Source organism: Aedes albopictus, chromosome 2 (assembly GCF_035046485.1).
Source record: "Aedes albopictus strain Foshan chromosome 2, AalbF5, whole genome shotgun sequence".
In the NCBI taxonomy this organism is placed as follows: Eukaryota; Metazoa; Arthropoda; class Insecta; order Diptera; family Culicidae; genus Aedes; species Aedes albopictus.
In genome coordinates this window covers 331,383,579-331,400,360 of record NC_085137.1, presented here as the reverse complement: position 1 = coordinate 331,400,360, position 16,782 = coordinate 331,383,579, and the positions used below count along the sequence as shown (strand labels likewise).

At 40.3% G+C, this 16,782-nt stretch overlaps 1 protein-coding gene across 1 annotated transcript; it reads right to left on the bottom strand.

The window, feature by feature from the left end:
* Positions 1-1,410: 1,410 nt before the first annotated feature.
* On the bottom strand, positions 1,411-14,097 carry LOC109426344 (probable serine/threonine-protein kinase DDB_G0282963). Its single transcript, XM_019701806.3, has 2 exons — positions 12,365-14,097; positions 1,411-4,530 (listed from the first exon to the last, which is right to left on the bottom strand). The coding sequence occupies exons 1-2, from the start codon at positions 13,355-13,357 to the stop codon at positions 2,950-2,952; spliced, it is 2,574 nt and encodes an 857-aa protein (XP_019557351.3). The 5' UTR covers positions 13,358-14,097; the 3' UTR covers positions 1,411-2,949.
* Between the last annotated feature and the right edge of the window lie 2,685 nt (positions 14,098-16,782).

Genomic DNA, 16,782 nt, shown 5'->3' with positions numbered 1-16,782 from the left:
ACGTTCCAGTGGCCGCTTTTGGGCCATTTTATCAATGGTGTTTTTCCGGATTGTTACTGTAATTTGTATGAAAAAGATAGAGCCGTCACATGACTAGTTTCGGAATGTGATAAAAATTTCCTCGATACTGAAGAAAAGTGAGCTCAAAACAGCCTCCCCAGCCTCTCTGGGTCTCACCGGAACCGGTTCCGGATTATCCGGATATGGTCAAAGTGCTCATGCCCTAATTTATATCGCTCTGCCTTTCAGGTTCTATCTGTATATGTCCCTGTGGGCCCCTTCCGGAACCGTTTACAGGGGCCCATGTCCCGAAATGATCACGAATTAGTCACGGTCTGATTCTTGGAACTCATATCTTTTATTTGAGCCTAAGAGTATGGAAATCGGATAAAAAATGGATTTTTGGGAGCGTGTCAAAGTTATTAGCCATTTTCGACCCCTTAATGCTAAATGTGTAACATTTTCTTAATGCAGAAGGAAGGTTAAAATCCCGTAGACTTATTTCCAGGGAATTTTGTGGAGTAATTAATGGGCGCTCATACTGATAGAAAATACATTTCGTTTATTTTTTATCGCAAGAGCTGGTTGCTCTGAGAATAACTTTGAGTAACCTCGATGACACTACTGGTTTTCAGAATTACAGCAAAATTAAGAAAATACAGGATAGAGCAAGGTAAAACAGGCCTAACATAAATACTTACCTAATACTTACTTGGCATCCAATTTCGCAGCGATTAAGAGTTTTTGGCGAAAGAAGCATACATGGTTTGTAACGCTCTGCACAATGTAGGTTCTGAAAAGTGGCGTCTGATGTGGATAATGATGAATTTAATCATTGATTCGAGGCATTGCATTCTAAGTAAAGTTCGTTAAATGGAATATAGAATCAACCGTTTGCATGTATGGACACTGCATAGTCAATGCCGCAAACCTATTATATAGCAGTAACAAATCACAGTAGTAAACTTAATAACAGCGAAAAAAGCTTAACAATGATCTCTATAAGGATTTCATTAGTATGCCTGACACTTATCGATATCAATACATAGATAGATGTAGTTTTAGCAGTGCACACCAGTCAGTGGAAGTATAATGATTTCAAAACTAGGAATAGTTACGATGATGATAGTTTATTCTACGATTGGTTGAAATGGGTGACAGTAACAAGTACCGCACGATAGGATAGATTGCAGCATTGCAAGCATATAGGTACATATTCTTTTTTTTTTTTTTACTACGAGCGTAACTTTGTGTTGTGGTCTTGGCGAAGCCAACGGTGTCAAGTCTGTCTTAGTAACGTTTGGCGCTCATTTTGTTTAAGATGCTTCCGGCAAAGCAATTAAGACATTCCATAGGAAATGCCTGAACTTACGAACTAGTCTTCATTTAGATAGAAGGTTGATCTTTCCGTTTTGTTGGTAGCACATTGGATGATTTATTTCCATTTTTTATTTGTAAGTATATATGCACTACTAACATTTTCCTTACTTATTCCTCTAGTGTTTTACATGCTATACTTCCAGTTATTCATTAAAAGAAAGGCATTTTATGCGAACTGCTGTTTCACTCCCACTACTGAATGCACCTATGTAGATGTAAAGTAGCTGCTGCGGTGCACGCTTTGGTTTGATTACATTTACAACAACGGGTTCCGATCCGATTTGGTTTAGGTCAGGTTGATATTTACCGGATGGTCTTAGACTAGCTTCATAATAGTTACGGATTTCAGTAGAACTCAAGAACTTTTGTTACATTCTACACCACCTTCGACTTATTTAAATGCTTGATCTCTTGGGGCGTCAGCCAGGTCATGCAAGCCGTGTAGCGGTACTGAGCCATTTTCTATTTTGTGCTCGTATTGTTACATTGTTGGAACTGAACATGAATTTAGAAACAACACCCCTTTGTTTCACGTTACTGGACGATTTGTTCGTGTAAGCTTGTATTATTTTTTTTCCTGAACTGTAAGTAGGTTTACGTTTTTCATATGGTTTGAGGGAAGTGGATGTTTTTCATATAAGTGCAAGTTCAATTTCGGTTAGGTTATTTTGACTAGCTATGCGTTTCTGGGTTAAACACTGGGATGAAGTATTTGAAAGTAAGTTCAATGCGAGTAAATGATAAAACAAATGGGCTCCATTTCAGTTTGACTACCTTGCATTGAAAGGGAGAGTACTATTGAATTTCAAAAAGTCATATTCATATTCATCTTGATTCAAAAAAATCATTATGTATTTTAGTAAGCTTGGTAGTAAGCATCCACGAAAAATAATGTCGAACTACGTAGCATTGTTAAGTGAGACAAATGGGAGTTTATGGTTTCCAGTCGTGAGAAAAATGACTCAAGAACGAATTCTTAAGTTTTCATTCGACGGTTGGTCACATTTATTTGATTTTTTTTTCAATGAATCTATGCACTCTATGTATATTATCCACTAACTTAGCTTCGTTTGCTCGTAACGCGAGCCTACGCAGCATGTCCCAGACGCACGCTACTGTAGTGGCTAAACTCGTTCGGTTAATAGGATAAACCCGCTGGAAGGGTTCTCATACATGCTCTGTATACCGTTTTTTAAGTTACGTCTGGAAATTCTTGTGATACCTACTCGAAAGACTGCAATTAGCAGCTACAACATGAATCATGAATATCACGTGATGTGAACTTAGAAATCTGCCTTCGAGTTATTCCTCCCGATATAAAAGCCATAACCTCCAAATATCGCTTACCATTAACAGTAAAATCCTTAAGAAATTGCCAGTAACTTATTTTTAAGAGCTGATATAGATGCTTGTTTTACTTTTAATCAAATGGTTGTAGGCCTCAAAAACTGATAAGTTTCTGAAAAAAAAAATCCTTGGAATAAGTCACATCTGCTTGAATTTTTCTAAACTCAACAGTACCCTTCCTTTTATGCCCTAACCGTCATTTAGTTCTCCAGCTCCAACAGCTTACAGATTGGTCTCCGTCCTATGGGGATTGATGGGATATTTGTTCATGTGGAATTGAGTCGTTTGTTGAACTGCCGTCCCCGGAAAGCTTCCCTTCATTCCACCACCGTCGTGATTTCTCGAATTAACGGAAACAGTTCTTTGCAGCGGTTCCTCCACCACCGGTTGCTGATGGTGCCGTTGGTGTTGGACCGTCGGTTCTACCGTTCCGGACGTCGTTGAAGACGACATGCGTCGGGACAACGATGACCATTCGTTTTGCTTCAACAGGAACTGCTTCACGTTGTACTCCATCTGGGCGATATCGACACTATTGCTGTCATCCAAGTCGCACTCCAAGTTCTGCCGCGTCGGTTGCTCCAATAGTACTTTGGTGTCATCCACTTGACGTGAATATTCCTGCAAAGACGCTTTGCTACCCCGAGGGAAACCACCGCTGCCGTACATAGCTCTATTGCTTACGTTACCGTGATACGTTCCGTGAAATTTATTATTGTAGTTCAGCTGGGCGGCGTTGGACATGATGGCTGCCTTAAGATTAGCGTGAGTATATCCTCGAAGGTGAACTGGGTTAGTGCTGTTGGCTTGAGCAAACGAATCGGGAGTTATATTATTGTTGTTGCCGCTGATTATGTGGTTATTGTTGAGGGTATTACTATTGCTAAGAAGATTATCGCTAAGTATTTGTTGCGCCATGGCACTGTTACTACTACTACGGCTTATTTTGATATCACTAGCTACCGGCTTAGTTTCATTACAATTTCCCTTAGGATCAAGCGTTGAGATTCCATTACTAGATGCATTATTATTGATATTATCGACTAAAGTGAGCGAAGCGGCTGAAGCAATAGCTAAGTTTTCGCTATCTGACTCGGTGTTGCTCATGTTTTCCGTATTGCCGATCTTCGAGTTGTTCTGCACCCATTCCGCAACCCGAGACAACTGCTGCCTCCTGAGCATGACACTTTCCTGAATATCTATCTCACTGGATATTGAGCTTGACTGGGTGCAGGACTTCTTAGAGTTTAAATCCAAACCTTCAAGCTTATTCACGTTGATGTCAAGTCTCGGTTTGTTCGGAACACCGGTTGTCGTTATCTTTGTGTTCAGCAGCAGATTGTTGGCCTCTTCTCCGATTGTGCACAATCGATCGGAAGAATTAGGTGACGTAGTTGTGCTCATATTACACACGTCCTTCGGTGAGCTATCTTGGCGGGATTTGTCCGTACCTTGGTTACCACTAGAGGTGTTACCACTGCTAAGAACACCACTACCAGATCCATTCACTACCAGCGATGTTTGTTTGCTACCGTTGCTACTAGTATTTACACTTGCGCTTGCAGTTGGAAGGCTTGTCGTTTTTATGGCACCGTTCAATCCGATCGATGGATCATCGTCCAGTAAAAGTTCCTCGTCCAGAAATTTGGCTCTTCTCGTGTAGATCACAGGTCCCACTGATGATTTGCTTTCTAGGAGATCGTCAGATACGTCGTCCTGCAGACTGTCCAGCAGAATGTTACTTGATCCGTTCTGGATCCGGAGAGAGCAGATCCGAGGACCGGACATCTTTGGATTTTCAGCCTAAAATAAAAGCGGAAGTTAGTGATTCGACCTTATTCGTTTGAGTTTTATTATTTGGCAAGAATAGTACGCAGGGTGTGTTTTAGTCCTAATCCTAAATCCCGGATCACACTTTCAAATTCGACGTACATGACGTTCTTTTTTTCTTGTTCTTAGCCATGCTCAACAGACACCTGAATAGGGAGGTCCAGATAAAGTGGGGTTAAGGAGCGCCTTCTGAAACAAAAGTAAAGGCCGAAGAATGCGATCGCCCGAGGAGGGAGCCCTTACTGGAGCTGGTCCTGGAACGGAGGACAGAGAGAGCAGTTAGCGGTTAGAAGAAGATGTGGTGCAAGAGCGGCCTTCCAGTCAACGGGCACAGCACGAACGCAGAGCAGTAACGCCAGCAATAGCAATCACCGAGGCCATGCTGCACCTGCCAATGTTGCTGTGGCTGATCAACGTCGCCCAGCCAACCAGTGATCGTATAAGATGTTGAATAGGATGTTAAAGTGGAGACGATATGCTTGCATTTTACATGCGCCTAAATGGAGGCATGCACGCATATGGCCTCTACGTTATCATCTTATGCAACATCTTATACGATTACTGGTTGTCTGGGCAGTCACTCACGTAAGCAGGCGGCCGACGGCTGTGTACCATGTTAACGAGGGAGATCAATGTGTGATTCGCTGCTATTTTGTCTGAACGAGAATGGAGACGGACATATCAGGCAGATCAGGGAATCTGGAAATGTTCAACGAGAGATTCCCTCACTTTGCGAACCAGCTTGACTTGAACAAGCTGTACACACGGCAGCGAGCAATTGTGTCTCATAATACTATGCTGCAGAAGTGGAGTGCATCAAGCTAGAAGCGCAGAGGGAATTTGGGGAGAGGAGAGGACAAGATCGAGCGATACGTCGAGAAGGAGTTCTATTGGGCTGGATGCATCAAACGCAAGTGAGAGTCGTGATTTGACTGCACCCACTGCTCTAGCACCAAACGGCGGATATACAACGACAGCAACTACAAGATAAATACGCTAACGTTGCACTATGGGCCAGAAATAAAAATTTCGCGACAAAATTCGAAAAAGTTGCTTTTTTCTTTAGATCAATCAATTTTTTATATATGTATGGCTGTTTGGGCTATGCTTGATTGCATACCGACTGATGTTTTCGATTTGTAACAAAATTGTTTCGTTTTTTGTATGGAGAAACTTCTTATAAGCGAAAATTCTCTATTTTAACCAATATTAAGAAAAATGTAATTTGTGGTGAAAAATGTGCCCAACAAATATAACACCTACATTTCCTAACAACAAATTTAGTACATTTCTCGCGCTTGGCATCATACGGGCGTATCTACAATGATCGATTTTTTCTTTGGTTAATAACTTGGCCTGTAATTCATTTTCGGTTCTATGCATTGTTTTAGATGCTATTTCTAGCTGTCCTTCACCGAAACGTACCGAGAGATCATATTGGTCATATTTCATGGAATGATCCAACGAGAAAATCGATGAAGAAAAATCGATCATTGTAGATACGCCCGTGTGATACTTAACGCGAGATTTTGCATTTTTTGATGCAGAAATTGCGATGTCTTTCAGTTTAAATTAAAATATTACAATATTTACTCAAATATTACGGTATATTTGCCAATTTGTTCAAAAAGTAGTGGTATTCGACATGCAACCAAGGAAGCTAGTTGAGACTCTTCTTTATCGGAAGCTGCCGGACTTTTTTGCGGGAATTTGTGGGAAACTAAGATAGAATGATTTTAGAGCATGCGTTAATTTTACAATGTTTTACGCTGTGCTTCAATAACCATCCACACTAAGATAGACTTTTGCCATTACGACTCAATCTCTTTATGGCTTGCGAAACAATACACATAGCAACAAACTACTATTATTCTGTAAGGATTCGTTTCAGGTAAGACTGTGATTGTAGGCGTTTAAATCAATACAACACACTTACTCAAAGTGCAAAGTTTCGGTACATCAATTGGTGTGGTCAATTATGATTTTTAATCAGCTCAATTTAGATATAAATGGATTAGTTTATGGTGAAAAATTTGCTGCTCAGGTGTTTCAGATGTCCGGCATTTGGCCGAATTATGTTCAAAATAATTCAGAGAACCCATTTCCCATTATAGTTTTTTTTAATTTTTATTTCTGTGTATCCACATTCTAGCTGCCAATATGTTCATCATTAATTTTTCCTTCTTCCTTCCTACAATCATTCAGTATTCTTTCTAGTTTTACAATTCAGGGATTAGTTGGCGTTGAAACTGTCAATATTTTATCAGAGATTTTACGTCCTTCTTTATTTTGAGTTACACTGACGTGGAGAACAGTGCCACGATCGTTTCTTCTTCAGCCAAGCGGCGCTCATCCAAATGACACTCGGCCAACCCAAGTAGCACCTGCAACTAAAATGGAAATGATCATCGTTGCAAACATGTTACAACTGAGTTTTCATGAAACAAACCAAATTAAAACCTATTAAAATCCTGTTGTTACGGTCAAACTAAGGTGTAACAGTTTTATAACAACTAGCAAAATGAAAACAAACGTCATCATTAGTTGAAACTTGCGAAACCAATTTGTAACTGAAGTATAATCTGATTGTTTCAACGAATCTTAGTTACAACCGTTTACAAACCAAATCAACCAAAACATTGATTCTGATTGTTATAAACATGTTGACCTGGAACTTATTTAGAACATAACGAACAATTTTGACAGGAGAGATAGAATTTCCAAAATGTGCGGCAAAATGTTTTTGTGATCACGAAAAATATAAAATGCACATTAAAAAAACCAAATGTTTCAAAAATAACGAAATCATGTACAAATAAAATGTAACCTTTTCTTCATAAATTTATCGGCATATTCCAAATTTCATAAAATTAAAGTGGTGAAATAGAAAAAAAAATCTGATTGGAAGTATAATATTGACCCAATGAAAAAAATCTGCCTCATTTTCGCAGTACTGTACTTACCACTGGGAAGATTTGAATATATGGGATTTTGAGAAATCTAACGTAACGTACAAAAATATTAGGAATTTCCACGAAAAAAATTACAATGGGTTTACATTTTTTACCAAAAAACGTGAAACTTTCTGTAGGTACATAATAAATGGACAGCCTCTTGTCGACGTAAATGGGAAGTACACGTCCAAGTGTCTGCTTTTTTGATTATTTATGTCCTGCACGGAAAATTCAAACTACCTTATATTGGGTCGATTTTATCCTAAAATGAGTATATCAAATTGAATAGTTACCCAAAGTTAGTTTGTTTTTCCTCTCTCCCCCACAGATGTTGTCGTAAATAAACAGAGATGCGTCTATCCAACGGCGGTCCTTGAGGCCAATAAGCCAATTTTGGGTAAATGTAGATTTACCCAAATTTGGGTTGAATGAAGGGGGTCTTGGGTTGAATTTACATACTCTTGAGTATATTTTTAGTTGGAGGTAAAGGCAATTTACCTTGCGTGAGTTTAATCGATTCACTCAAATGTTGACTTATTGGGCCGAACTATAGGATTGCGTCAAAAGCATCAAATTTTTTATAGTTTGGCGGTTCCGTGTAACACGTGCAGCATTGTTGTACTTTGTCAATACGTATTCCCATAGACATGATTCAGCAAATAGTATCTTTCTAAATTCTAAAATTAATTTTCAGCATTTTATGGGCCCATTAAATAAGCTGCCGCAATGCACTCCGCCAAAGCAATATGGCGAGTTAATTTTTACCACAAATGCCTAAATTTTGAATACGGAGCTAATTCTCAACGCGCCTCAGTCTACATATCATTTTGCGAGTGAAAATTTAGGCATTTGTGGTAAAAATTAACTCGCCATAAATGCGTAACTTACCAATAAATCTGGAACGGCACACAAATTGACGTTCTCGGTCAGCTTAATTTGCGGTATATTTATGCACACAATAATTTATAAATCACATGAACGAAACTGTTGATGCATAATAATTGGCAGTAACGAATGTGGTGACTAGCTGACTAGTTGTCGAATCAGTTACCATATTTTAAGTCGACTATAAGTTGTATCTTGGTTATAATTCGATTGCGTATTGAAACCGTTTATATCACGAATGGATGTTTTATATTGGCTCCACCTCTTGCGCTTTTTAGGTTGCAATTTAGTCGTTAATAAGACGATTGGTTCAAATGGCATAACCTTCAATATAGTTGCAAACAAATTACAGGAACTTATTAATGTCCAAGTGTGTTGCTTGGGAAATAACTCAGAGCCAGTATTTTAACAATAAACAAATTGTATTCGCTCTTCGTACATATGTACAAGTGGGATGGATATATTTGCAATTAAGGGGAAAGATTCGATTTTGCTTATAATATTTAAAATGCCGTGTCATTGATTGGCTCGGTAGCTAAGTCGGTAAAGCACTAGTTTAACATATAAGGGTCGTGAGTAAAAATCTCACTTGAGCTGTGGATTCGTTCCTTATTTCACACACTAACAATGTATTCATCTGTATATATATGTATGTACGTTGAGTTAATTTAAAATTCTAATTAATCACACGGATTGATATACCGAAACTTTGCACATTGAGTAAGTGTCTGTGGTATTGATTCAAATGCTTATAATTACATTTATATCTGAAACAAACCCTTCCAGAATGAAAGTTATTTGTTGCTATGTATATTGTTTCGCAAACCATAAAGTCATTGCGTCGTAATGTCAAGAGTGGATGATTATTGAAGCACAGCGTGAAATACTGTAAAATTAAAGCAAGCACCAATATCACTCTAACTTGCTTTCCCGCAAATTCCCGCAAAAAATTCCGGTAGCATTCGAAAAAGAAGAGTCTAAACTAGCATCCTAGACCGGTTGCATGTCGAATACGGTCGAATACTCCTACTTTTTGAACACATTGGCAAATAAACCGTAAAATTTGAGTAAATATTGTAAAATTTATTTTTTAATCTTAAAAGCATCGCCATTTTTGCATCAAATATGCAAAATATACTGAATTTACTGTTAGGAAATGTATGCGTTATATTTTTTGGGTACATTTTTCACCACAAATCATATTTTTGTTTATATTGGTTAAAATCGAGAATTTTCGCTTATAAGAAGTTTCTCCATACAAAAAACAATACACTTTTGTTACAAATCGAAAAAATTAGTCGGTATATAATCAAACATAGCCCAAACAATCATACAAATGTGGAAATTGATTGATCTTAGAAAAACAACTTTTTCGAATTTTGTCGCGAAATTTTGATTTCTGGCCCATAGTGCGTTGCTCAGCACTAAAGTGCATAATTTCCAGACTACAACAAAAATGTGTAACCCTTGCACATTCACAAAATCAGCTCCTGTGTCCGCAAAATCGTTAAATTCGCAAAAAATGTTGTACAGCAATCTAGCTAGGTTTACTAGTGACCTTGGAGAACAAAAAATATCGACAATTCGCATCTAGACGAGTGTACGAGCTGTTTTTGAAAATGTGTAACTGTAACACATTTTAGTGCTAAGCGGTTTTACCGTGAACTAGCGCTCCACATGGCTATAGCAGTCACGCAGTTCCATGAGACAGACCCCATGTCGCTGCAGAATTCCTATCGGTTAACAAGTTCAGTAAGATTTCTAAGCCAGGATATTTTGCCACAGAACACGGAGGCCGTACAGAACCTCGAGGATCTGCAATTTACGATATATTCAGTTGCGGTGGCTGCTGTCAAGGGGCTGGGATTACGGACGCGCCCGCAAGGAGACGGTGAAGGTCGCACACGCCCCACCCCACAAAAACCCGCGTGGATGCGACGCTTGAAGAACCGGATCGCTACATTGCGGACAAAGATTAGTCGATTAACACAAGCAGGGAATCAATCATCGAGGATAGTTCGTTATGTTGCTGAAATTGTGAAGCCCGCAGAACTCCGAGATCTCACAGAAGTCAACATTTCGGAGATTCTCGACACCCATGTACAGCGGTTGTGTGCTCTTGTGAAACGATTACGGCGTTGTGGAGAATGTTCGAAGCGGAAAGAACATAACCGGATGTTCAACATTAACGAAAGGGAGTTTTACAACTGCATCCGAAACGACAAGCCTGATTATGGACAGGGCCTTCCGGACATTGACGTCACACAGTTCTGAGCTAATCTATGGTAGAACCCTGTCCAGCACCACGACGATGGGATGTGATTAGCAGAAGAAGAGTGACAGTGTAATGGAGTTGCAGACATGACCGCGGTTGTAGTAACCGCCCAGGATATACGTGAGACTACCCGGTATACCAGGGTTGTACCAGGTGCCGATTTCACTTAACCTTCCAGGACGCGCGCCATCAAACAACCGAGACTGCACCGCGCTCGAGCTGTATACAAAAAGCGATGTTTTTTAGTAGCGTTGTACTTTTTACAACAGCGCGCGCGCGCTGAAGGTTTAAAAACACAAAACAGCTGATCCAGCAAAGTACAGCACAATAACATGCCTTTCCAGCCTGTACAAAGTGATTTCGTCGGAAATAGCGAGAAGGATACAAGCCCACTGCGATGCCAACAACGTGATGACCGAGGAACAAAAAAGGTGTCACAAGAGCATGCAGGGCGGCAAAGGTCAGGTTATCATAGATGCAGTTTTTGTGGGTCAAGCCACCGAAAAGCAGAGAGAACCTGAGCAAGGCGTACATCGACTACAAGAAGGCGTGCGACTCAGTACCGCACTCGTATCTTCTTAAAGTAAAGTACTGCAGTTGTACAAGGTAGACGGGAATGTCATCAGGCTGATGCAACATGGGATGGGGATGTGGAGCACGTCCCTACAAATTACCGGCGGAACAACTGTGTCCAGATCTCTCAGCATCAGGAGGAAGATATTTTAAGGCGATACCATTAGTCCGCTAAGGCCATGCACAGCGGAGATTTGTTGACCTACAACTTTGGGGTGGTATTCTCGGAAACAGAAGGTTGCATTGTAGCCATCCAGGACAAGGTAAATACGACGAAGAACTATCGGCGGTACATATTGCACGAAGGCGTAGAGAGCCGCTATAGGAAGTGAAATTCAGTAGGGGATACGATCGAGCATGTCGTTGCAGGCTGTTCAGTTATAGCTGGATCTGCCTACTTCGATCGTCACAACGAAGTTGCCAAGATTGTGCACCAACAGCTTGATTTAAAGCACAATTTGGTCGACAGATGTGTACCCTACCACAAGTACCAGCCGGACCCGGTTCTGGAAAAAAGTTGCATAAAGCTGTACTGGGATCGCGAGATCATTACGGACGTCCTCATTCGTGCCAACCGGCCCGACATTGTGGTTTACGATAAAAGGATGAAGCGGATAACCCTCATCGACATCGCTGTACCGTTAGACCACAGTAGTGTTCAATCAACGTTCTTCGGCAAGATAACCAAGTACCACGACCTAGCGGGGGAGTTAAAGCAGATGTGGCACCTGGAATACGTCCGTATAGTTCCGGTTGTCCTCTCGGCAACCGTAGTTGTCCCTAAATCTCTCCTAAGGTCACTAGACGAGCTGGAATTGAAGAAGGACCTGAACAGAATCCTGGAAGCGGTGATTCTTGAAACCTGTAGTATAGTTAGGCGGTTTCTGAATCATCACAACTGACATCCGAAGCAGACTAATTAGGATAAGCATAAGCAAACCCGCTAATGAGATCCACAGAGCCTAATCCCCTTTGGCATTCCGATTGCCGGGGTAGGTGAAAGTTTCCAGCAATTTTTGCTGATAAGTGCCAAAACTCTATAATAATAATAATGATAAATTGTGTTTTAAATTGCTACATACCGTCATGTCAAACCTCATAGATTCCATCTTCAACTCACCTTAATAGTTTTGATAAGATTCCTATTGAAGCTTTCGAATATCTTCGCTCCATCCCGCATGGGATCTCCGCTACTCGTCCTGCTCCACAAACTGTTCGTGCTTCCCACTGCGTGGTACAAACCACTGCCTACACTTCCTCCGGGCACCTTGTTCTGTTGGCTACTCGCGCTTCCAAAGCCTCCTCCAACGCCGGAGTTCGGTGTCTGCAGTGCGTGACTTCCGCTCATTTGATCCGTATCCTTGATTATGTACGATGGAGATTCTCCAGTATATTTGCTTCCTGCGGTTACCGTTGCCTGGACCTTTGGTTTCAGCATATCCTGGGTCTTCTTAGTCTGGTTAAGATGCGAAAGTTTGGTTCCGTTTCCACTTGAGTAGCTACTGCTTTTTGTTATCGCTAGTCCTGACTGTATCGGTGGATCGGAATTCGGTGATGTGCTATTATAGTTGCTAGTTCTTTCCGTAATCCGGTGATGACCCAGAATGGGATTCACCATCAGGTCATCCTTCTTCGACGGAGGCAGCGCTCCCTGGTCCGTTCCATTGTTGGGCGAGGATTTATCCGGCGTCGTCAGGAAATCCGAAACACTGCTCTTCGTCTCCGATATGACACTATCACTCGATTTGATCAGTTTCATGATATATGGACTATTGTTGTGGGACGGCGAATTTAGATTATTGTTACACCTTAAACACAGCGAATTATTGGTTTCTCCCTTGATAATGGTTTGCGTTCCGACACTGTAGTACTTCTGCCCATCGCCGAGCAAATCGGCTAGGATCAGTGACCCACTTGTAAGATTAGCGTTCCTCGGACAGACACAAGTTTCGCAATGTTTAACCGGAGAATTTAGCAACGCCTCACTCGATTTCAGCTCGTCTTCGAGAAACTTGGCCATTACGGACGGTGACACGACATTGTGGTCATTGCGATTACCTCTGCCGCTTCCCAGCAGACTGTCACCGCTATTTATATGACCCAGGGAGAGCATATCCTGGTGCGATTGAAGTTTTGCTGCGCCTCCTCCTCCTCCCCCACCACCGCTGTTGATTCCTCCTCCTCCTCCACCACCATCCTGCGAAGAGGACGACTGGTTCGCATCTGATGGTGATTATTGGATGACCAGGGCAAATGTGGCACAGCCATGCCCATCCAACCACATGTGGCGAGAAAAGTTGGGGCGGTTATGTGTTTTCGTTGTACCGTTTGTAATTGGCAAGGCATATCGTATCCATGTCGGGCACACGATAACGTGCAGCGAGATGAAAAGGGGGAGAGAAGAAAAATATCGATTAGATAACACTGGCATTTCATGGGGGCGATGTTAATGATGATTTTCAGGATTAGTAGGTAATTATTCTATTAGTATGAATATCTAAAATTACTTGTTATTTGGTAAGGTAAGTGCAAAAGGGTAATCATGCGTTAGATTTCAATTATAATCATGCTTATTTCCTAGTATGTATGTATGTATGTTATTTCCGTGAACATCGCGGGACTGCGTTCTGCTGATCTATTCGAAATAAATGTTCACAATTCGTTGATTTTCAAGAAATCTACAGATCATTATATTATGCATTACTAAAATTGGAACTTATGCCTGCTTGAACTGCTGCAAGAATTCCAGACGAAGCTTCTTGAGAATTTTCCTTTGGCATTCCTAGGGAATTCCCAGTAGAACTCCTGAGAGAATTCGCGTTGCTACTCCTAAGGCATTTCTCGATGAAGCTTCTAGAACAATTTCCGGTGGAGTTCTAGATGGTACACTTGCAGGAATTTCTGGTGAAGCGTGAAGCTCCTGCGGGAATTTCAGTCGGGACTTCTAGAGAAGTTCTCGGAGAAACTATTAGAGAAGTAATTGGTGGAGCTTCTTGACAAATGTCTCGATGAATTACACTCAAGAAGTTTCGGTGGAGCTTCTAGAGGCATTTGCATTGAAAATCTTAGAAAATATCCCTATGGAATTACTACTCTTAGAAAATATCCCTGTGGAAATCCTAGAGGAATCTCTGATGGAACTTCTAGAGGAATTTCAGGTGTAAATCCCTTGAGGGATTTTTGGTGGAACTCCAAAAGGAATTTTGGATGAAACTTCGAGAAGGATTCCCTGTGGAACTCCTACAGGAACTCCTGGCGGAAGTGCTGCGGGAATTCGTAGTGGAATTCTTAGAAAGAAAAACACAGTAGAAATTCTAGACAGGTTTCCTGAAAAAATTTCCAGTAAATCTTCTAGAGAAATTTCCTAGTGGAAATTATAGAAAAAAAATCTGGTGCAAAGTCATAGAAGTAACACAACACGCTTTTTTTCGGTGATCACTCCGCTGGCCCGGATAGAAAAAAAAAATAACATTTGTCAACTTTCATCATTAAGATTGGGCCGTCAAAAGCCTACATTTGTTGCAAAAACTTGGAAGCGACACCTTATGGTTTTCTCCGGCGACCATGCAGAATCAGAATGACTACACGGAGAGGACAGCATATGCTTGTTAGCTTATTGAATAATAAAAATTTCCCATTTAACCGTTTTAACCTTGGCAATTCATAAAAAGTATGCATCACATAATATGTTATATGCACGCCTTGGCATTTCTTGCATTTATTATAGTTTCCATGCATATAAAGCCGTTTATTTTATACTTGAGACTTGGCAAAATTTTAATTGGCCAACCTTCATCGTGTTGTTAGGAAGTAGTTTCCCCCGTGCGCAATTTTGCCATAAAGTCTGTAAAAGAGCAAATATCACATAAATCAGTGGACCACGATTGTTTATGATATTTCGGTAAGTGCTTTTATGTTTTCTGAGACATAGAACTTATAAATGTTGTAATTTGCAGATCGAATTTTGTGAGGGATTTTGTTCCTGTTGAGAAATCTGTTCCTGCTTACAAGTTCGTTGGATAAATGTGGCGGTGAAGGAAATTGCCTATTATTGCGGAAACCGTATGTACTAATCGGTTATTAGTTATTACAAAGTATAATATTATGTATATTATGACAGCGAAATAAAGTGTTCATTAACGGTTTGTGATTCAACCAAACTTGTCGTTTTTTTTTTCTCTTTATTTTTATCATTAAATGTAAATAAAGAAAAGCAATTTATGCATTTTTAACAAATAAAATCGGTTTATGCATTGTTAAATAATATCGATATATACATTGTAAGCAATAATGACATTTTATGCATTGAAGGAATATATCCTAAAATATGCATTGCAAGCTGTGGGCAGATCGAATATGGTTTTAGTAAAGATTTTATGCATTTTAGCATATTCTATTCTGTCCGTGTAGGTATTGATTTATTCACGTAGGTATCAAAAAAATAATAGGCACAAAGATCCATTAAGGCTGAATCATGTAGAGCTTGGTTTCAGAGCAAAAACTCTAAGAAGATCATTACCGTTACCTTATTTACTACCTTCTGGTATTCTTGGAAGTGAAACTGCCCAGCCAACACACGATCGCATAAGATGTTGGAGAGGATAATAAAGTGGAGGCGATATGCGTACACTTCACATGCGGTTAAATGGAAGAATGTACGCATATGGCCTTCACTTTAGCATCCTATTCTATAAAATATAGGACTTCGTGTTTCCGCATTGATCAGACCTGACCGAAACCCTTCAAAAGTGGTCCTCGACTAGATGTTTCTCATTTCAGAGAAGTGTGCAGTGAAGTATGCGAACAAACTCTTCGAGCGAATAACATTTTTTTTAATAAAGACGCTTCAACCACGCGGGTGATTCGCATCACAATAACAATTGAGAATAATATAACTAACATAATAATGTTTGAGTATTCAAGGATATAATGAAAGTCCACGTCCTTCACACTTCGACGGTCCTTTTATTCCGAAATTACTCCAGGAGTGATTCCTGATGGAAAAACTTTTGGAAGAAGCCTCAAAGGAGTATCTCGAGGAATTCCCTAAGAATCTCCTGGAGAAATCTTAGAAGGAACTTCTGGACTAAAAAATGAATGAACATTTCTAGGAATACCTACCTGAAGAAACTTCTGGGGGAACCCCTAAATTCTCCTGGAGGTATCCTTTTATGATCGTGGAAGAATTTCTGAAGGAAATCCTGGAGAGAACTCTGAAGGAACTTCTGAAGAATCCCTGAAGGAATTCTGGAGAAATCTGAAAAAACATCCCTCTATTTTTGTCCTTTCGGTTGAATTATCAGCGGAGTGATACTATTTCATCCAACGTTTCGACCCTTGGTTTGGGTCGTCTTCAGGGAGGTCTAAAATAATTGTGTTTTATTACCAGTTTAAATATTGCTACTGAACTAGAGTTTTTTTGTGAGAAATCTTACTAAAGTGATACCGCTATGTTTGTATCGCAGGTTGCTTGACATAGGGCTGTCGAGTTTGGTGAATTTAAGCTTATTGTAAACTACACTACTACAGATGGTGAGC

Bases quoted from the DNA above. Each gene is read 5' to 3' on its own strand.
- LOC109426344 (XM_019701806.3), bottom strand. From the start codon at position 13,357: ATGCTCTCCCTGGGTCATATAAATAGCGGTGACAGTCTGCTGGGAAGC. The intron at 4,531-12,364 runs GTGAGTTGAAGA...CTTTTATTTTAG, and splicing joins ATCTTATCAAAACTATTAAG to GCTGAAAATCCAAAGATGTC.